The sequence below is a fragment of the Scomber scombrus genome, chromosome 7 (assembly GCF_963691925.1).
Source record: "Scomber scombrus chromosome 7, fScoSco1.1, whole genome shotgun sequence".
Lineage (NCBI taxonomy): Eukaryota > Metazoa > Chordata > Actinopteri > Scombriformes > Scombridae > Scomber > Scomber scombrus.
In genome coordinates this window covers 31376587-31398601 of record NC_084976.1, presented here as the reverse complement: position 1 = coordinate 31398601, position 22015 = coordinate 31376587, and the positions used below count along the sequence as shown (strand labels likewise).

The 22015-nt window shown below is 41.6% G+C and overlaps 2 protein-coding genes across 2 annotated transcripts; both read right to left on the bottom strand.

The window, feature by feature from the left end:
• Positions 1–3532: 3532 nt before the first annotated feature.
• Positions 3533–10360, bottom strand: LOC133983082 (protein asteroid homolog 1-like). The gene is made up of 6 exons (XM_062422034.1): positions 10174–10360; positions 5543–6375; positions 4987–5292; positions 4653–4851; positions 4163–4301; positions 3533–3995 (listed from the first exon to the last, which is right to left on the bottom strand). The coding sequence occupies exons 1-6, from the start codon at positions 10298–10300 to the stop codon at positions 3578–3580; spliced, it is 2022 nt and encodes a 673-aa protein (XP_062278018.1). The 5' UTR covers positions 10301–10360; the 3' UTR covers positions 3533–3577.
• Positions 10361–14727: 4367 nt separating this feature from the next.
• LOC133983081 (protein asteroid homolog 1-like) lies at positions 14728–21571 on the bottom strand. Its single transcript, XM_062422033.1, has 6 exons — positions 21385–21571; positions 17120–17952; positions 16568–16873; positions 16234–16432; positions 15744–15882; positions 14728–15576 (listed from the first exon to the last, which is right to left on the bottom strand). Exons 1-6 carry the CDS (start codon positions 21509–21511, stop codon positions 15159–15161), a joined length of 2022 nt encoding a protein of 673 aa, XP_062278017.1. The 5' UTR covers positions 21512–21571; the 3' UTR covers positions 14728–15158.
• Between the last annotated feature and the right edge of the window lie 444 nt (positions 21572–22015).

Here is a 22015-nt window from a genome sequence, read left to right as displayed (position 1 = left end):
TGTATTATACCCACATATGCAAAAAAGCCTCTTGACCTCATGACCTCAACCCAACAGGAAGTCGGCCATTTTGGTTTTGATTTTTCCCGCCTAAAATTAACTCCTCCCACAGCGTTCGCCCGACCAAGTTCAAATTAGGTACGCAACATCTCCAGACCTAGCTGAGCTTAAGTTGTGCTCTGCGCATCCGTAGGTCAAAGGGCGTGTCTGCCAGGGCTCAACTAACTTTGGCGTGCTCGCCATGTACATACGAGTGGCTCTCACGCCCACATACTTCATCCAATCAGCTTCAAACTTGCTGGACATGATGATGGCTCCGCCCTGAACGTCCCGATATATTAACTTCCCACGTAACTCATAGCGCCCCCCGGTGGTAACAGGAAGTGAACTTAAATTCATGAAAAATACATAGTTGACCCCATCAACTTCATTCCACTTCTAAAACATGCAGAACCAGTTGGTGAAGCTACATTATGAACACTGTGAAGCTATGAGTAATGGCGTCCCTGTGGGGGCGTGGCTACCATCAATTCCTCGCCATGAAAATACGTTTGGCTTTTTGATGGCTTTATTGAACACGTATCATCATGAAAATTGATACACAGGTCCAGGGTGGAGACCTCTTCCATCTGATAGGGGTGTCGCTCATGTCGCCCCCTAGTGGAAACAGGAAGTGCCATTTTTTGCATCAACATTGTCCGATTTCCACGAAACTTCACATGTGTGATGAGGGACTGACCCTGAACACACCTGCATGCATCCCATTACTGCCCCCTGGTGGATGAACCATCAACCTCTCATAACTCCTTCATGCTTTGTCCAATTCACTCCAAACTTCACATGACTGATGAGTGGCCGCCCTGAACACACCAGACCACACCAGACCACATGTGTAACTACCTGTGACTTCCCCCTACTGGATGAACGAAACATTGCATTTTTGGCCTCCTTCCAGGTTTTTTCTCACTTTCTGCTTCACGCCACAGCCCTGCCATGCCTCAGGCCCTGCGGTGTCATCGCCGCTTGCGGCTCTAATTCTATATTGTAACTCTCCACTGTCCATCACTAAACATGTTGGTTAAACATTATTTTGCAGGTAATACTGTATTTTTGCACTTCTGATTAGATGCTGACTGCATTTCATTGAGTTTCAAACCGAAATCTGCACAATGACAGTGAAGCTGAATGCTGAATGGGATCTATTCTGGTAATAAACACTGAAACAGAAGCACACACTGAGTCAGCTGACTGAACTGGAGGCTGAAGATAAAAATAAGAACCGGTTCAGACTGGATAATGTAGTTCAGCTGCTTGGAGAGGAGAAAGGAAAGTGAAACTAAACACACGTCTGGAGAGGGAAAAAAGGAAACTGCATCTGTCTTATCACTGAAACGTAACAGCTGATAACTCTGCGTCTGTCCTCCCTCCCTCCTTCTCTCTTTCTTTCCTTTCTCTCTCTTTCCTCCCTTCCTTCTTTCCTTCCTCCATCCCCCTTTCTTCCTTCCTTCTGTCCTTCCTCCCTCCCTCCTTATTTCCTTCCCTCTTTCTTTCTTTCCTTCCTTCCTTCCTTCCTTCTTTTCCTTCCTCCCTTCCTTCCTTCTTTCCTCCCTCCCTCCTTGTCTCTTTTTTTATCTCCCCCCTACTTCCTCCCTTCCTACCTTTACTCGAGGACAACAGGAGGGTTAACAGTAACATGATCAGATGTGTTGCTTCTACATTCATTTGTATGGAGAGTAGATAAAACTGAGGAAGTAGCTCCCTCGTGGGGCAGCAGTGTTAGTAGTAATAGGAGAAGACTGCCACTAAAGATGCTATTCATAACTTTAATGAGTCAGCCCCCACATATAGCCAAAAAATTACAAAGTTCACCCAGTAACACACGAGACGTCAATGAACACGTTTTTTAACTCTCAGCAGAAGCTTTTTAAAAATAAAATCACATTTCTAGTAAAAAAAACTGAGATTTAAAGCTGCAGCTGCTCAGTGTGACGCTGTAAAGACCGAACACCAGTCACACCACTGACTCACTCTCTCTTTATTTCCTGTTTTTATTTATAATGTGTGTGTATGTGAGCGTGTGTGGGTTGAGAATAAAATGTATATTAAAATTTTATAAACCTTTTAAAGAAGCTCTCCTTTGTTTTTATTCATCTTTGTTTTAAGGTGCTTGTTTACATATTTACAGAGGCAGCTTGAGTTGAGTCGCAGGCAAAGTTTATTCACACACATTAAAAAAATAACATTTTACAACACAAAACAAGACACTTCATAATTCCTTCATCTGTCCATTCTTACAGTATCTTATCTTAAACATATAAATATTAAAAATCTCACTCCAATGTACTTTTTTTGGAGCTTTCAACCACATATAACTGAATATTACAAACGTCTTTTTTTTATTTAAAACATTTAAAAGTACAAAAGTGCAGTAACAGTGATTTTAAACATCCAACAACAGCAGAGAGAAAAAATAAAATGATTTGTCATCAAATCAAAAACAGCAGATGACAATCAAACATTTACATCCAAATGTATTTATTTAGTTGACTTTTTATTGTTCAGTGTTTTGCTAAAAAGCTGCTGTTTGGATCAAACCTACAAACTTTCTTTTACACTGACTTCATTGGAACAAAACATGATCAAGATTACTACAATAAAAATACTCTTTAACCCTCCTGTTGTCCTTGAGTCAAGGTTGGAAGGGAGGAAGAAGGAAAGAAGGGAGGAAGAAGGAAGGAAAGGAGGGAGGAAAGAAAGAAAGGAAGGGAGGAAGGAAAGAGGGAAGGAAGGAGGGAGGAAGGAAGTGAGGAAATTAAAGAAGGAAAGGAAGTAGGGAAGGACAGGAAAGAAGGAAGGGAGGAGGGAGGGAGGGAGGAAAAGAGGAAGGGAGGAAGGAAAGAAAGAAGGACAGAGGAAAGAAGGAAGGGAGGAAGGTACAGTAGGGGGAAGGAAAGAAAGAGAAGGAGGGGGGGAGGAAAGAAGGAAGGAGGAAAGGAAAGAAGGATGGAAGGAAGGGGGATGGAAGAAGGAAGGGAGGAAAGAGAGGAAGGAAAGAAAGAGAGAGGGAGGGAGGGAGGGAGGAAAGAAGGAAGGAGGGAAGGAAAGAAGGATGGAAGAAAGGGGGATGGAGGAAGGACAGACGGAAGGGAGGAAAGAAGGAACAGTCAAAATAGACGGGGTCAATTTGACCCGAGAGGACGACAGGAAGGTTAACAAGTACAAGAGATACAGTTCAGTTAATTGGAAATACAAAAGTGTCATAAACAAATACAAAAAGCCCCTGCAGGATTTTATTGCTACTTTTTTTTTGGGGGGTGAAGCCCATTTTACTTTATAAACTGTAATTAATTATTTATAAATCTTAATTAATGCATCATATTTTATAAGCTTATCATTTCCAGTTTTTATACTTTGAATCATAATCTGCATAGTAAAAAAGTGCACAAGTATCTGAATATCATACTTCAGACGTCCTATGAGAGTGGTAATATTTCCCAATTGTTTCCAAACTGCGAGTAAAGTCAGGTGTATATGAAATGGAGCTGGACTTCAGGAGGACTTGTTGGACTGGTTTCCATCAGAGGAAGTTCAAGCCTCGGAGCTCCTGTTTGCGGCTCAGTTCTGGTTTGTTGCACCTGTTATTTCGCTCTTTAGCTTTGTAGCGAGTCCTCAGCGACAGCTCATCGTCGAACCGAAGATCCTCCTCTGCTTTGTCCGCGCTGAATCTTTCACACTCGTCTTGCTCGTCGTCACACACGATGAACAGCTGCTGCAGGTTGGTGGGCAGGTTGCCTAGAGGCTGCCGTTGCCGTGGAGACGACTGGGCTTTCTGAGAGGTTGCCGACGCCATCGATTGAGCATTAATTTCATGGATGACGGACAGGATGTTTTGGTACAGCTTTACACTGGCGCGATCACTCTTCAGGAAGTTCCTCATTTTTTTTCCTGACCTCATGGTTCGGACCAGCTGGTGGACCATCGTCCCCTCATACAACCTGAATCAGAGAGAGAAGATGGAGTCAGCGTCATCTCTTGTGAGTTCATATTTTATTTTCTTATTATAAGTGAAGCAGCTCAGTGAAGCTCATCTTTCTGCTCTAACAGTTTGGCTGTCTTGTATTCAAATGTATTCTGTACAGCAAGTTTCAAACCCAACACTTACTGTGCCACGCATGGTTCAGGTAAAGGCAAGTCCAGCAGCTGGTTCAGGTGGATGCTGTCTTTCAGGCAGGCCTGCCATTGGTTGAAGGCATGAACCACATCGACATTCAGCTCGAAGTCAGTGTGTTGATTCTGCACAGCTGCAACACACACACACGCATTACAAACATTTCATTCATGTTCCTGTTAAGAACAGATAATTAATAATGTCCAAAATGTTTAGGAAATGTGAATGAAGGGGCAGGCATGAGGCTTTTGCTGTAAGATGTGTTTTCAGTTGAGATTATTTAGTAAAGTTTTACTTTTCATTGTTTTAGCTACAAATATGTAATATCAGGAAAATGGTGCAGGTCCAGATGTGTCTAACTCTGTTTGGTTTGTAGGTTTCTCTTTCTGTAACTAGTTGGCATGACTGATAGCTGGGGATTTGATGATAAACAAATAGGAAATGAGCCAGATGTCAGAAACACCTGTTCTTGTGTTTGTAGTACCTGTTCTTTGTTTCAGTGCGCCTCCCATGTTCAGCACCAGCGCCTTCAGCAGCCCCATGTCTGGAGTGGGTGTAGCTCTCTGAAACCAGTAGCAGGTGGCGGCCACTGGGAGGTGCAGGTGAGTTGGCAGGCGGCTCAGAGAAGCCTGAGTCACCCTTAAAGACTCCAGTAACACCTGCAAGCGCTGAGAGGGATCCACCTGGTGTCGCCATGAGTGAGGAGTAAGAATAATTTCATTAAACCATTAGTTTATTCATTCCACTCATGGACATTTAAAGGTGAAAATATAAATATAATAATGATACACTTTTGGATAAAACCATAAAATCTTCACCTTATCCAGCGACTCGAGTTTCAGCTGCTTCGTGAGCCCTTTGAATGTCGGTTGGACTGAGTTGTATTTCAGATGCAGGCCTTCCCTGTCTCTTTCCTCCACATGAAGCGTCGTCCCTTTGCCCAGCAGCAGCCCGTAAATCACCTGGCGGATCGGCCTGGAGGTCAGGAAAGCGCTGGGCATGTTGCCGTGCTCCACAGGAAAGTTGAGGGACCTTCTCTGCAGCAGTAACACATCCAGGATGTCAGTGTTCAGCAAGCCTCGGGTCAGACGCAGGCGGGTCCAGTCAGGGACGAGACAAGCAACCTTCAAAATAAAATGGAGCAAACTGAGCAAAGTACTTAACCCTCCTGTTGTCCTCGAGTCAAGGAAGGAAGGGAGGAAGAAGGAAGGAAGGGAGGGAGGAAGAAGGACGGAAGGAAGGGAGGGAGGGAAGAAGAAGGAAGGAAGGGAAGGAGGAAGGAAGGAAGGGAGGAATAAGGAAGGAAAGGAGGAAGGAAGGAAGGAAGGGAATAATATAGTGAAATATAATAATATAATAATAAGATTTAATTACTTCTTCCGGTGCTAGGAATGGAGGTGCCGTCCCATGAATGAAAAACCTCTTCAGGGTGCTGGGAGGCAGCTCGTACTCTTCCATCCCCTGAGCCAAACTTTGCTGCACCTTCAATTTTTTCTTTATGGTCAGTCCTCCCATCAGCTCCAATGCCCCCTCCAAAGCCTCCTGAGGCTGCTTGAAGTTCCTCAGCCAGCAGGTCAGTCCCTCCAAGCGGAACGATGTCCTGCTGCCAGCCGGTGCGTATTGACCCCAGCTGATGGACGAATCCATCCTCTGCAGCTTCACGTAGTCGTTCCCGGCGAGGGCAGCAAAGGTGGGAAGGAGCTGGCGCTGGATGTCGAACAAAGTGCAGAAGCTGGAGATGTTGTAGCCTTTACAGGGGATGTAGCTCTGTGAGCCTCTCTTCATCAACCCCTCCCACTGGAATTTAGAGATGGGCAGCAGCCCCCCCGGGAGGTCAAAGATGTAGAAGTCGCTGTCGTTGGAAAGCACCGGGCACTGCCACTCTCTGGCCAATGAGGCAATCTCTTGGTCAGCCTCTGCATAGCACGTGGCCATCGGGACATTCAGCCGGTCCAGAGTCTGTTTTAACACCAGATTGGCCAGCTGTGGCAGGATGTGGCACTTCTCACCGCTCTCTGCTGCTCGATGGGCTTTCTGGATTCGATCTTCGGCCCTTTTCGTCGTGGTTTCAAGCTTTTTGTCAGTGTGGTCTGAGCCTCCATCCAACAGCACATACGGTGTGATCTCGCAAGCTCTGAGGGCTGCAATGAACTTCTCAATGAGCTCTTCAAAGGCAGCATACTCTCCGCCGTGATTCTGGTCCAGATCTGATCAATCAATCAAAGGAAACACACAGAACAATTTGAACGACACCAAAAACTTTGTAATGTCTAAACAGAGACACAAATCATAGTTTGACAATAAATTCTACAGAAGTAGCTACCAATACAGAAATGTAATAAATACTCTAGTAAGTAAAAGTCCTGCCTGAAAAATCACATTACAGTAAAAGTACTGCAGTATTATGAGCGATGTAGTATGCAGTATTACAGTAAAAGTACTGCAGTATTATGAGTGATGTAGTATGCAGTATTACTGTAAAAGTACTGCAGTATTATGAGCGATGTAGTATGCAGTATTACAGTAAAAGTACTGCAGTATTATGAGTGATGTAGTATGCAGTATTACAGTAAAAGTACTGCACTATTATGAGCGATGTAGTTAAAGTATTACAGTAAAAGTACTGCAGTATTATGAGTGATGTAGTATGCAGTATTACAGTAAAAGTACTGCAGTATTATGAGTGATGTAGTATGCAGTATTACAGTTAAAGTACTGCAGTATTATGAGCGATGTAGTATGCAGTATTACAGTAAAAGTACTGCAGTATTATAGTGATGTAGTATGCAGTATTACAGTAAAGTACTGCAGTATTATAGTGATGTAGTATGCAGTATTACAGTAAAGTAGTGGTTTGGTCCTCTGACTGATATATTATTATATATGACATCATTAGATTATTAATAGTGAAGCATCAGTGTGTCAGTTTCGAGGGAAGAAAGTACAATATTTCCCTCTGAGATGTAGTGTACTTGAGTAATTGTACTTAGTTACTTTGCACTGTTGATTTGAACTATCATGCTACTGGTGTGGTTGCAGGGAAGTTAATGTCGGTCCACCAATCTGGTCCAGACTGAAGTATCTTAACAACAGTTGGATAGATTGCAATGAGTCTCACCCCCATTTCTTTAGCGGCATCATTTGATTCACGTTTGTAGTTTTGTGTGTCAGATGTCAACAACAGCAGCAGCCGTAGAAACAAGTTCCCAGTTAATGATGAAGATAATGTTGTTTATTTATCAACTTTTTCTTCAGAAATAGAAATAGGGAGTGGCAGCTGAGCAGTCACCATTTTGTTATGCATGCCAGAAAATATGTAAGATAATGAGGGAGGGAACTGTGGTTTTGTGCTAAATTAAGGGAAGGTGCAAAGAAGATACTGTCACTAAGCTGCTTTTTATAATTGGCTTCTAAGATACTTTGCATGGTTATCGATTAAACTACCAGCAGGTTAAACGGTAAAGTGCTCCACTCCTGCAACAGTAAAAGGCTGCTTATATGTTGATGCATCAGTGTCAATAAGCAGTGGTGCAATTGATGTTGACTCCATGATGTTTTACTGCAGTAGGTGTTTGCTGGTGTGGTCGGGGTTGTTGTGTAAGACGAGCAGGTGAAACTGGCTAAAGGTTTGGGCTGTGGCTGTTTTTCATTTGACGTATTTGTGCTTCTGCTTTTATGGTGCTATGAAAATAATCTTGCCATGCCCTTTGATCAAATGTGTTTACTGATCGGTCAAATAATTTGACTGGACAGAAAACAATCAGGGTGTTATTGTAATGCATCAGGAAAACTACCTGAACGAAAGCACCAACGGCAGCTTTTCATATTTATTCATAAAACCAAAATGACTAAATCATGAATCAATCTCTTGTAACTTTATATTTTTATTCATAAGCCGAAAAACGTATTATCTGTGTCAAGTGTGTCTCAGCCCCTTCTGACAAATATGAGTCTGAAAAGGACTTCAGACTTTCACAAACTATTATTGCCTTATATCTTATTTATAGCCTATAAATCCTCAATCAAATGATAAACATTGGAGCAGGTAACAGGCGTTTTCCTCTCAGCTATCACTGTGGAGGAATTATTATGTAATAGTTTAACCTTCGTCTCGTCCTCCCGGGTCAAATTGACCCCGTCTGTTTTGACTGTTCCTTCTTTCCTCCCTTCCTTCCTTCCTTCCTTCCTTCCTTCCTTCCTTCCTTCCTTCCTTCCTTCCTTCCTTCCTTCCTTCTTTCCTCCCTTTCTTCCCTCCTTCTGTCCTTCCTTCATTAAAATATATGAAACAATAAATAACAATATACTACCATGTACTGTATGAACTTTGATCCATGATGGTCTGAGTAGAGGATGACATCATACCACATGACGCTCACACACTCATTGAACTTATTATAATGACCTCAGTCAAGATTTTTTTCCTAATTTTTTTCATTTCTCTGTTGAGGCATGAAAAAAAAATTTGAACTTCATTTTTTCTTTCACCGAATGATATACTATTACATTATAATAATAACATAAAGCAACTCATCTACAACCAAACACATTACTGCAGGTGTAGTGGTGACGTATGGGATGATGCCATGTCTCGGACCGGCAGAGCTCGTGCAAACTCGTGCAAAATATGGTGTAACTGTTTTGTTTTCGGGGGGGGGGGGGGGGGGGGGGGGGGGTGTTCGGTCTCGATCTCGACTGGTCTTAGTCTTGTCTTAGTCTTGACTTGGTCTTGATACTCTCGGGTCTTGGCAGTGTCTTGGTCTCGGTTTAGGCGGTCTTGACTACAAGTCTACTCTGTGACAGCAGTCCCAAAGACTCTTACTTGAGTTTATGACAGCCTCCATAATGACTGTATTCAGACGGTGTTTCATCAGATGACTTCCTCATAATGTTACAGCAGTGAATTGTGCAGTCTATAATCTGCTCCGTTTTATTTCTACCCATAAAATATGTAACACTAATGTCCAGCTGTTGCACCAAATGTCTTTATTATTGCATAATTGGTATTGCTGTAATCCTAAAGTAATGGAAAGTAATCCGGTTACATTACTTTAATATTGCGCTACTTGGATTACGTCACTGACTAACTAGTTAGTTTAGTTTAGTAGCTTTTATATTGAGGGTCAGACAACAATATAACGACATTTAGATAGCACTCCCTGAGCCATAAGAACATTTAAGAACATTAAAAACAACTTAAGACATAAATAAAACATTAACAATCTAAAAGAGCAACAAAGTGCAATATATGTATTGTAACACAACCCAACCCTGATCAACGTCGTTAAAACCTACGTATTTTGTTTGTTGATTAGAAGCGTAACGCAGCGTTTTAGTTGTTGCTCTAATTATATTTTATATATTTATTTTGTTTTCTGTCTCTTCGTGGAACCTGCATGGCTGTTTTTCTCTGACTGTATGTTAGTTAATAATTTAATGATTTTTCGTGGTAACTTCTGCAATTGACAGCGCGCGTCCATGCATGCGCGTGCACCTGAGCGCAGCGCACCGGAGAATAGGTCACATCAGAGACTCACTGTGTGATATGAACCCTGCTTGTGTTTGGGAGTCTATTTTTTGGGGTTTAACATAAGTAAACAAAGACATTATTGCTTCCTCCTCCTCCACTGTCACACTCATTAAAACCCAGAATAATATCTGACTTGTAATGACGCCATCCAGAATAACTGTTATGTAACCGGGAACCGGATCCAAAATATCTTGCTTATAACTTTTTGTATTTCCTTTAAAAAAAATGATGTCATTTTTTAATCTTCATTTTAAAGTTTTTATGCTGTTTTATTGTTTTATACATTGAGTAAAGCAACGTGAAACTGAAATATGACTTTCCTTCAATTTTGTTAAATTGGACAAAAATTTAAAAATATAAATACTAACTGTCAGATAAAGGTAATATTAGCTCACCTATATTTCCCTTTTGACATTATGATAGTAGCATTTGAGTACAGAAGTGCAGTCAAAGTACTTTAAAAGTTCTGTGGTCTTACTTGAGTCGAAGTACAGGAGGTGGATCAGGTTGGCCCCATCGATCAGCAGCCGGCTCTTCATGAACCGGACGTCCCGGTAGATCTGCGGGTGATTCTCCAAGAAACTGACAAAGCCTTGAACACCCATCTTGGGTTTGAGTTTGATGGACCTGTCTGCATCCCTGCTGCTTTTATACCAAATCCCTCCACACTGCGTTTCTGTTTCCTTAAGTTTCACTTTCCTGACATCAGTGTGTTGATCAGTCGGTGTCAACATACCTTCAGTTGACTGATGCAAGTTTTTTATTTCTTTACAGCCCAGCAGATGAAAAGTGTAATGATGTAATGATGAACCATTCAGGCCTGTACTATATGCAAACCATTAAGAAAGGAAAGGGGAAAAGCTTTTCATTGGTTCTCTGTGAAGGCTCATAGACCACTGTTACCTGTTTACCTTCTTTTATTGTGGATGTCAAACTTTAATGTCTCAAATCAAACTGCTAAATAAATCTCAATATGATCTTTGACCCCCGAACAGTGCTGGAAAATTACTAGAAGGCAGAATGATGATAAGAATGGTGATATTGAAGAGGCATTCGGAGAGTGAGGCAACACTACAAATAGTTTTTTAATTTTTTTTTATTTTTAATTTTAAATTTATTTTAATTTTAATTTTTTTTTTTAATTTTAAATTTTAAATTTTATTATAATTTTTTTCTATTTTATTTTAATTTTAATTTTTTTAAAAATTTATATTATTTTTATTATTATTTATTTCATTATATAATTTTTTGTAGTATTATTATTATCATTATTATTTTCATTACTACCATAGGTTCAAGATGTGCAGAGTGTTGGATGTTAATGTATAAATATAAAAAACAATAAATATATGTTTAAAAAAAAGTATGAATAAATACAATTTAAGGGTGAATAAGGTGGAGACCTTGTTACATGATTTAAAGATACTAAACAGCTATAAAAAAAAAAAAAAAAACCTGTAATACACCTGTTGTTTTCTGTTATCAATAGTAGAGGTTATATTAATAAGTATATTCATAACTCTCCACTCTGTATTTACATGTTTAATATATTTACATACTGTATATGATATTTAGGGCCCGAGCGGCGACTGCAAGTCGCCTGGCGAAAGCCCTATTGAAATTGTAATGTTTATTATTATTATTATTATTCTTCCGACATTTCGTGCCCCAATTTCGCCCCTTTCCCAAATGCGAAAATGCTTATACTTTTGCACGGACGTCCGGCCTCATCCGAAATTCGATATTTTTGGGTGGTCGCACATGGTCGACGCAGAATGGCGGAATAGCGCCCCCTACAAAGTCCAAAAATGCCCATAGGGAATTTTGCTAACTTTGTCCTATGCTCACAAAATTCGGTACACATATGTATTATACCCACATATGCAAAAAAGCCTCTTGACCTCAACCCAACAGGAAGTCGGCCATTTTGGTTTTGATTTTTCCCGCCTAAAATTAACTCCTCCCACAGCGTTCGCCCGACCAAGTTCAAATTAGGTACGCAACATCTCCAGACCTAGCTGAGCTTAAGTTGTGCTCTGCGCATCCGTAGGTCAAAGGGCGTGTCTGCCAGGGCTCAACTAACTTTGGCGTGCTCGCCATGTACATACGAGTGGCTCTCACGCCCACATACTTCATCCAATCGGCTTCAAACTTGCTGGACATGATGATGGCTCCGCCCTGAACGTCCCGATATATTAACTTCCCACGTAACTCATAGCGCCCCCCGGTGGTAACAGGAAGTGAACTTAAATTCATGAAAAATACATAGTTGACCCTATCAACTTCATTCCACTTCTAAAACATGCAGAACCAGTTGGTGAAGCTACATTATGAACACTGTGAAGCTACGAGTAATGGCGTCCCTGTGGGGGCGTGGCTACCATCAATTCCTCGCCATGAACATACGTTTGGCTTTTTGATGGCTTTATTGAACACGTATCATCATGAAAATTGATACACAGGTCCAGGGTGGAGACCTCTTCCATCTGATAGGGGTGTCGCTCATGTCGCCCCCTAGTGGAAACAGGAAGTGCCATTTTTTGCATCAACATTGTCCGATTTCCACGAAACTTCACATGTGTGATGAGGGACTGACCCTGAACACACCTGCATGCATCCCATTACTGCCCCCTGGTGGATGAACCATCAACCTCTCATAACTCCTTCATGCTTTGTCCAATTCACTCCAAACTTCACATGACTGATGAGTGGCCGCCCTGAACACACCAGACCACACCAGACCACATGTGTAACTACCTGTGACTTTCCCCTACTGGATGAACGAAACATTGCATTTTTGGCCTCCTTCCAGGTTTTTTCTCACTTTCTGCTTCACGCCACAGCCCCGCCATGCCTCAGGCCCCGCGGTGGCATGGGTGAGCGAGGGCCCGCCATCGCCGCTTGCGGCTTTAATTCTATATTGTAACTCTCCACTGTCCATCACTAAACATGTTGGTTAAACATTATTTTGCAGGTAATACTGTATTTTTGCACTTCTGATTAGATGCTGACTGCATTTCATTGAGTTTCAACCCGAAATCTGCACAATGACAGTGAAGCTGAATGCTGAATGGGATCTATTCTGGTAATAAACACTGAAACAGAAGCACACACTGAGTCAGCTGACTGAACTGGAGGCTGAAGATAAAAATAAGAACCGGTTCAGACTGGATAATGTAGTTCAGCTGCTTGGAGAGGAGAAAGGAAAGTGAAACTAAACACACGTCTGGAGAGGGAAAAAGGAAACTGCATCTGTCTTATCACTGACATGTGACAGCTGATAACTCTGCGTCTGTCCTCCCTCCCTCCTTCTCTCTTTCTTTCCTTTCTCTCTCTTTCCTCCCTTCCTTCTTTCCTTCCTCCATCCCCCTTTCTTCCTTCCTTCTGTCCTTCCTCCCTCCCTCCTTATTTCCTTCCCTCTTTCTTTCTTTCCTTCCTTCCTTCCTTCCTTCTTTTCCTTCCTCCCTTCCTTCCTTCTTTCCTCCCTCCCTCCTTGTCTCTTTTTTTATCTCCCCCCTACTTCCTCCCTTCCTACCTTTACTCGAGGACAACAGGAGGGTTAACAGTAACATGATCAGATGTGTTGCTTCTACATTCATTTGTATGGAGAGTAGATAAAACTGAGGAAGTAGCTCCCTCGTGGGGCAGCAGTGTTAGTAGTAATAGGAGAAGACTGCCACTAAAGATGCTATTCATAACTTTAATGAGTCAGCCCCCACATATAGCCAAAAAATTACAAAGTTCACCCAGTAACACACGAGACGTCAATGAACACGTTTTTTAACTCTCAGCAGAAGCTTTTTAAAAATAAAATCACATTTCTAGTAAAAAAAACTGAGATTTAAAGCTGCAGCTGCTCAGTGTGACGCTGTAAAGACCACCAGTCACACCACTGACTCACTCTCTCTTTATTTCCTGTTTTTATTTATAATGTGTGTGTATGTGAGCGTGTGTGGGTTGAGAATAAAATGTATATTAAAATTTTATAAACCTTTTAAAGAAGCTCTCCTTTGTTTTTATTCATCTTTGTTTTAAGGTGCTTGTTTACATATTTACAGAGGCAGCTTGAGTTTAGTCGCAGGCAAAGTTTATTCACACACATTAAAAAATAACATTTTACAACACAAAACAAGACACTTCATAATTCCTTCATCTGTCCATTCTTACAGTATCTTATCTTAAACATATAAATATTAAAAATCTCACTCCAATGTACTTTTTTTGGAGCTTTCAACCACATATAACTGAATATTACAAACGTCTTTTTTTTTATTTAAAACATTTAAAAGTACAAAAGTGCAGTAACAGTGATTTTAAACATCCAACAACAGCAGAGAGAAAAAATAAAATGATTTGTCATCAAATCAAAAACAGCAGATGACAATCAAACATTTACATCCAAATGTATTTATTTAGTTGACTTTTTATTGTTCAGTGTTTTGCTAAAAAGCTGCTGTTTGGATCAAACCTACAAACTTTCTTTTACACTGACTTCATTGGAACAAAACATGATCAAGATTACTACAATAAAAATACTCTTTAACCCTCCTGTTGTCCTTGAGTCAAGGTTGGAAGGGAGGAGGAAGGAAAGAAGGGAGGAAGAAGGAAGGAAAGGAGGGAGGAAAGAAGGAAAGGAAGGGAGGAAGGAAAGAGGGAAGGAAGGAGGGAGGAAGGAAGGGAGGAAATTAAAGAAGGAAAGGAAGTAGGGAAGGACAGGAAAGAAGGAAGGGAGGAGGGAGGGAGGGAGGAAAAGAGGAAGGGAGGAAGGAAAGAAAGAAGGACAGAGGAAAGAAGGAAGGGAGGAAGGTACAGTAGGGGGAAGGAAAGAAAGAAAAGGAGGGGGGGAGGAAAGAAGGAAGGAGGAAAGGAAAGAAGGATGGAAGGAAGGGGGATGGAAGAAGGAAGGGAGGAAAGAGAGGAAGGAAAGAAAGAGAGAGGGAGGGAGGGAGGGAGGGAGGGAGGGAGGAAAGAAGGAAGGAGGGAAGGAAAGAAGGATGGAAGAAAGGGGGATGGAGGAAGGACAGACGGAAGGGAGGAAAGAAGGAACAGTCAAAACAGACGGGGTCAATTTGACCCGAGAGGACGACAGGAAGGTTAACAAGTACAAGAGATACAGTTCAGTTAATTGGAAATACAAAAGTGTCATAAACAAATACAAAAAGCCCCTGCAGGATTTTATTGCTACTTTTTTTTTTTGGGGTGAAGCCCATTTTACTTTATAAACTGTAATTAATTATTTATAAATCTTAGTTAATGCATCATATTTTATAAGCTTATCATTTCCAGTTTTTATACTTTGAATCATAATCTGCAGAGTAAAAAAGTGCACAAGTATCTGAATATCATACTTCAGACGTCCTATGAGAGTGGTAATATTTCCCTATATGTTTCCAAACTGCGAGTAAAGTCAGGTGTATATGAAATGGAGCTGGACTTCAGGAGGACTCGTTGGACTGGTTTCCATCAGAGGAAGTTCAAGCCTCGGAGCTCCTGTTTGCGGCTCAGTTCTGGTTTGTTGCACCTGTTATTTCGCTCTTTAGCTTTGTAGCGAGTCCTCACCGACAGCTCATCGTCGAACTGAAGATCCTCCTCTGCTTTGTCCGCGCTGAATCTTTCACACTCGTCTTGCTCGTCGTCACACACGATGAACAGCTGCTGCAGGTTGGTGGGCAGGTTGCCTAGAGGCTGCCGTTGCCGTGGAGACGACTGGGCTTTCTGAGAGGTTGCCGACGCCATCGATTGAGCATTAATTTCATGGATGACGGACAGGATGTTTTGGTACAGCTTTACACTGTCGCGATCACTCTTCAGGAAGTTCCTCAGTTTTTTTCTTGAGCTCATGGTTCGGACCAGCTGGTGGACCATCGTCCCCTCATACAACCTGAATCAGAGAGAGAAGATGGAGTCAGCGTCATCTCTTGTGAGTTCATATTTTATTTTCTTATTATAAGTGAAGCAGCTCAGTGAAGCTCATCTTTCTGCTCTAACAGTTTGGCTGTCTTGTATTCAAATGTATTCTGTACAGCAAGTTTCAAACCCAACACTTACTGTGCCACGCATGGTTCAGGTAAAGGCAAGTCCAGCAGCTGGTTCAGGTGGATGCTGTCTTTCAGGCAGGCCTGCCATTGGTTGAAGGCATGAACCACATCGACATTCAGCTCGAAGTCAGTGTGTTGATTCTGCACAGCTGCAACACACACACACGCATTACAAACATTTCATTCATGTTCCTGTTAAGAACAGATAATTAATAATGTCCAAAATGTTTAGGAAATGTGAATGAAGGGGCAGGCATGAGGCTTTTGCTGTAAGATGTGTTTTCAGTTGAGATTATTTAGTAAAGTTTTACTTTTCATTGTTTTAGCTACAAATATGTAATATCAGGAAAATGGTGCAGGTCCAGATGTGTCTAACTCTGTTTGGTTTGTAGGTTTCTCTTTCTGTAACTAGTTGGCATGACTGATAGCTGGGGATTTGATGATAAAGAAATAGGAAATGAGCCAGATGTCAGAAACACCTGTTCTTGTGTTTGTAGTACCTGTTCTTTGTTTCAGTGCGCCTCCGATGTTCAGCACCAGCGCCTTCAGCAGCCCCATGTCTGGAGTGGGTGTAGCTCTCTGAAACCAGTAGCAGGTGGCGGCCACTGGGAGGTGCAGGTGAGTTGGCAGGCGGCTCAGAGAAGCCTGAGTCACCCTTAAAGACTCCAGTAACACCTGCAAGCGCTGAGAGGGATCCACCTGGTGTCGCCATGAGTGAGGAGTAAGAATAATTTCATTAAACCATTAGTTTATTCATTCCACTCATGGACATTTAAAGGTGAAAATATAAATATAATAATGATACACTTTTGGATAAAACCATAAAATCTTCACCTTATCCAGCGACTCGAGTTTCAGCTGCTTCGTGAGCCCTTTGAATGTCGGTTGGACTGAGTTGTATTTCAGATGCAGGCCTTCCCTGTCTCTTTCCTCCACATGAAGCGTCGTCCCTTTGCCCAGCAGCAGCCCGTAAATCACCTGGCGGATCGGCCTGGAGGTCAGGAAAGCGCTGGGCATGTTGCCGTGCTCCACAGGAAAGTTGAGGGACCTTCTCTGCAGCAGTAACACATCCAGGATGTCAGTGTTCAGCAAGCCTCGGGTCAGACGCAGGCGGGTCCAGTCAGGGACGAGACAAGCAACCTTCAAAATAAAATGGAGCAAACTGAGCAAAGTACTTAACCCTCCTGTTGTCCTCGAGTCAAGGAAGGAAGGGAGGAAGAAGGAAGGAAGGGAGGGAGGAAGAAGGACGGAAGGAAGGGAGGGAGGGAAGAAGAAGGAAGGAAGGGAAGGAGGAAGGAAGGAAGGGAGGAATAAGGAAGGAAAGGAGGAAGGAAGGAAGGGAATAATATAGTGAAATATAATAATATAATAATAAGATTTAATTACTTCTTCCGGTGCTAGGAATGGAGGTGCCGTCCCATGAATGAAAAACCTCTTCAGGGTGCTGGGAGGCAGCTCGTACTCTTCCATCCCCTGAGCCAAACTTTGCTGCACCTTCAATTTTTTCTTTATGGTCAGTCCTCCCATCAGCTCCAATGCCCCCTCCAAAGCCTCCTGAGGCTGCTTGAAGTTCCTCAGCCAGCAGGTCAGTCCCTCCAAGCGGAACGATGTCCTGCTGCCAGCCGGTGCGTATTGACCCCAGCTGATGGACGAATCCATCCTCTGCAGCTTCACGTAGTCGTTCCCGGCGAGGGCAGCAAAGGTGGGAAGGAGCTGGCGCTGGATGTCGAACAAAGTGCAAAAGCTGGAGATGTTGTAGCCTTTACAGGGGATGTAGCTCTGTGAGCCTCTCTTCATCAACCCCTCCCACTGGAATTTAGAGATGGGCAGCAGCCCCCCCGGGAGGTCAAAGATGTAGAAGTCGCTGTCGTTGGAAAGCACCGGGCACTGCCACTCTCTGGCCAATGAGGCAATCTCTTGGTCAGCCTCTGCATAGCACGTGGCCATCGGGACGTTCAGCCGGTCCAGAGTCTGTTTGAACACCAGATTGGCCAGCTGTGGCAGGATGTGCGCCTTCTCACCGCTCTCTGCTGCTCGATGGGCTTTCTGGATTCGATCTTCGGCCCTTTTCGTCGTGGTTTCAAGCTTTTTGTCAGTGTGGTCTGAGCCTCCATCCAACAGCACATACGGTGTGATCTCGCAAGCTCTGAGGGCTGCAATGAACTTCTCAATGAGCTCTTCAAAGGCAGCATACTCTCCGCCGTGATTCTGGTCCAGATCTGATCAATCAATCAAAGGAAACACACAGAACAATTTGAACGACACCAAAAACTTTGTAATGTCTAAACAGAGACACAAATCATAGTTTGACAATAAATTCTACAGAAGTAGCTACCAATACAGAAATGTAATAAATACTCTAGTAAGTAAAAGTCCTGCCTGAAAAATCGCATTACAGTAAAAGTACTGCAGTATTATGAGCGATGTAGTATGCAGTATTACAGTAAAAGTACTGCAGTATTATGAGTGATGTAGTATGCAGTATTACAGTAAAAGTACTGCACTATTATGAGCGATGTAGTTAAAGTATTACAGTAAAAGTACTGCAGTATTATGAGTGATGTAGTATGCAGTATTACAGTAAAAGTACTGCAGTATTATGAGCGATGTATTATGCAGTATTACAGTAAAAGTACTGCAGTATTATGAGCGATGTAGTATGCAGTATTACAGTAAAAGTACTGCAGTATTATGAGCGATGTAGTATGCAGTATTACAGTAAAAGTACTGCAGTATTATGAGTGATGTAGTATGCAGTATTACAGTAAAGTAGTGGTTTGGTCCTCTGACTGATATATTATTATATATGACATCATTAGATTATTAATAGTGAAGCATCAGTGTGTCAGTTTCGAGGGAAGAAAGTACAATATTTCCCTCTCAGATGTAGTGTACTTGAGTAATTGTACTTAGTTACTTTGCACCACTGATTTGAACTATCATGCTACTGGTGTGGTTGCAGGGAAGTTAATGTCGGTCCACCGATCTGGTCCAGACTGAAGTATCTTAACAACAGTTGGATAGATTGCAATGAGTCTCACCCCCATTTCTTTAGCGGCATCATTTGATTCACGTTTGTAGTTTTGTGTGTCAGATGTCAACAACGACAGCAGCCGTAGAACCAGTTCCCAGTTAATGATGAAGATAATGTTGTTTATTTATCAACTTTTTCTTCAGAAATAGAAATAGGGAGTGGCAGCTGAGCAGTCACCATTTTGCTATGCATGCCAGAAAATATGTAAGATAATGAGGGAGGGAACTGTGGTTTTGTGCTAAATTAAGGGAAGGTGCAAAGAAGATACTGTCACTAAGCTGCTTTTTATAATTGGCTTCTAAGATACTTTGCATGGTTATCGATTAAACTACCAGCAGGTTAAACGGTAAAGTGCTCCACTCCTGCAACAGTAAAAGGCTGCTTATATGTTGATGCATCAGTGTCAATAAGCAGTGGTGCAATTGATGTTGACTCCATGATGTTTTACTGCAGTAGGTGTTTGCTGGTGTGGTCGGGGTTGTTGTGTAAGACGAGCAGGTGAAACTGGTTAAAGGTTTGGGCTGTGGCTGTTTTTCATTTGACGTATTTGTGCTTCTGCTTTTATGGTGCTATGAAAATAATCTTGCCATGCCCTTTGATCAAATGTGTTTACTGATCGGTCAAATAATTTGACTGGACAGAAAACAATCAGGGTGTTATTGTAATGCATCAGGAAAACTACCTGAACGAAAGCACCAACGGCAGCTTTTCATATTTATTCATAAAACCAAAATGACTAAATCATGAATCAATCATAAAAGAAGCACTCTTGTAACTTTATATTTTTATTCATAAGCCGAAAAACGTATTATCTGTGTCAAGTGTGTCTCAGCCCCTTCTGACAAATATGAGTCTGAAAATGACTTCAGACTTTCACAAACTATTATTGCCTTATATCTTATTTATAGCCTATAAATCCTCAATCAAATGATAAAACATTGGAGCAGGTAACAGGCGTTTTCCTCTCAGCTATCACTGTGGAGGAATTATTATGTAATAGTTTAACCTTCGTCTCGTCCTCCCGGGTCAAATTGACCCCGTCTGTTTTGACTGTTCCTTCTTTCCTCCCTTCCTTCCTTCCTTCCTTCCTTCCTTCCTTCCTTCCTTCCTTCCTTCCTTCCTTTCTTCCTTCTTTCCTCCCTTTCTTCCCTCCTTCTGTCCTTCCTTCTTTAAAATATATGAAACAATAAATAACAATTTACTACCATGTACTGTATGAACTTTGATCCATGATGGTCTGAGTAGAGGATCGGTCTCGATCCCGACTGGTCTTAGTCTTGTCTTAGTCTTGACTTGGTCTTGACTTGGTCTTGATACTCTCGGGTCTTGGCAGTGTCTTGGTCTCGGTTTAGGCGGTCTTGACTACAAGTCTACTCTGTGACAGCAGTCCCAAAGACTCTTACACATGAGTTAAAAGAGAGCTTGAGTTTATGACAGCCTCCATAATGACTGTATTCAGACGGTGTTTAATCAGATGACTTCCTCATAATGTTACAGCAGTGAATTGCGCAGTATTTGCAGTCTGTAATCTGCTCCGTTTTATTTCTACCCATAAAATATTTACCGCTAATGTCCAGCTGTTGCACCAAATGTCTTTATTATTGCATATTTGGTATTGCTGTAATCCTAAAGTAATGGAAACTAATCCGGTTACATTACTTTAATATTGCGCTACTTGGATTACGTCACTGACTAACTAGTTAGTTTAGTTTAGTAGCTTTTATATTGAGGGTCAGACAACAATATAACGACATTTAGATAGCACTCCCTGAGCCATAAGAACATTTAAGAAAATTACTTAAGACATAAATAAAACATTAACAATCTAAAAGAGCAACAAAGTGCAATATGCAATATATGTATTGTAACACAACCCAACCCTGATCAACGTCGTTAAAACCTACGTATTTTGTTTGTTGATTAGAAGCATAATGCAGCGTTTTAGTTGTTGCTCTAATTATATTTTATATATTTATTTTGTTTTCTGTCTCTTCGTGGAACCTGCATGGCTGTTTTTCTCTGACTGTATTTTAGTTCATAATTTAATTTTTTTTCGTGGTAACTTCTGCAATTGACAGCGCGCGTCCATGCATGCGCGTGCACCTGAGCGCAGCGCACCGGAGAATAGGTCACATCAGAGACTCACTGTGTGATATGAACCCTGCTTGTGTTTGGGAGTCTATTTTTTGGGGTTTAACATAAGTAAACAAAGACATTATTGCTTCCTCCTCCTCCACTGTCACACTCATTAAAACCCAGAATAATATCTGACTTGTAATGACGCCATCCAGAATAACGGTTATGTAACCGGGAACCGGATCCAAAATATCTTGTTTATAACTTTTTGTATTTCCTTTAAAAAAAATGATGTCATTTTTTAATCTGCATTTTAAAGTTTTTATGCTGTTTTATTGTTTTATACATTGAGTAAAGCAACGTGAAACTGAAATATGACTTTCCTTCAATTTTGTTAAATTGGACAAACATTTAAAAATATAAATACTAACTGTCAGATAAAGGTAATATTAGCTCACCTATATTTCCCTTTTGACATTATGATAGTAGCATTTGAGTACAGAAGTGCAGTTAAAGTACTTTAAAAGTTCTGTGGTCTTACTTGAGTCGAAGTACAGGAGGTGGATCAGGTTGGCCCCATCGATCAGCAGCCGGCTCTTCATGAACCGGACGTCCCGGTAGATCTGCGGGTGATTCTCCAAGAAACTGACAAAGCCTTGAACACCCATCTTGGGTTTGAGTTTGATGGACCTGTCTGCATCCCTGCTGCTTTTATACCAAATCCCTCCACACTGCGTTTCTGTTTCCTTAAGTTTCACTTTCCTGACATCAGTGTGTTGATCAGTCGGTGTCAACATACCTTCAGTTGACTGATGCAAGTTTTTTATTTCTTTACAGCCCAGCAGATGAAAAGTGTAATGATGTAATGATGAACCATTCAGGCCTGTACTATATGCAAACCATTAAGAAAGGAAAGGGGAAAAGCTTTTCATTGGTTCTCTGTGAAGGCTCATAGACCACTGTTACCTGTTTACCTTCTTTTATTGTGGATGTCAAACTTTAATGTCTCAAATCAAACTGCTAAATAAATCTCAATATGATCTTTGACCCCCGAACAGTGCTGGAAAATTACTAGGAAGCAGCTATTTACCCACATACTTAAAATATTTTCTGTCCTTCCTCCCTCCTTCTCTCTTTCCTCCCTTCCTTCTTTACTTCCTCCATCCCCCTTT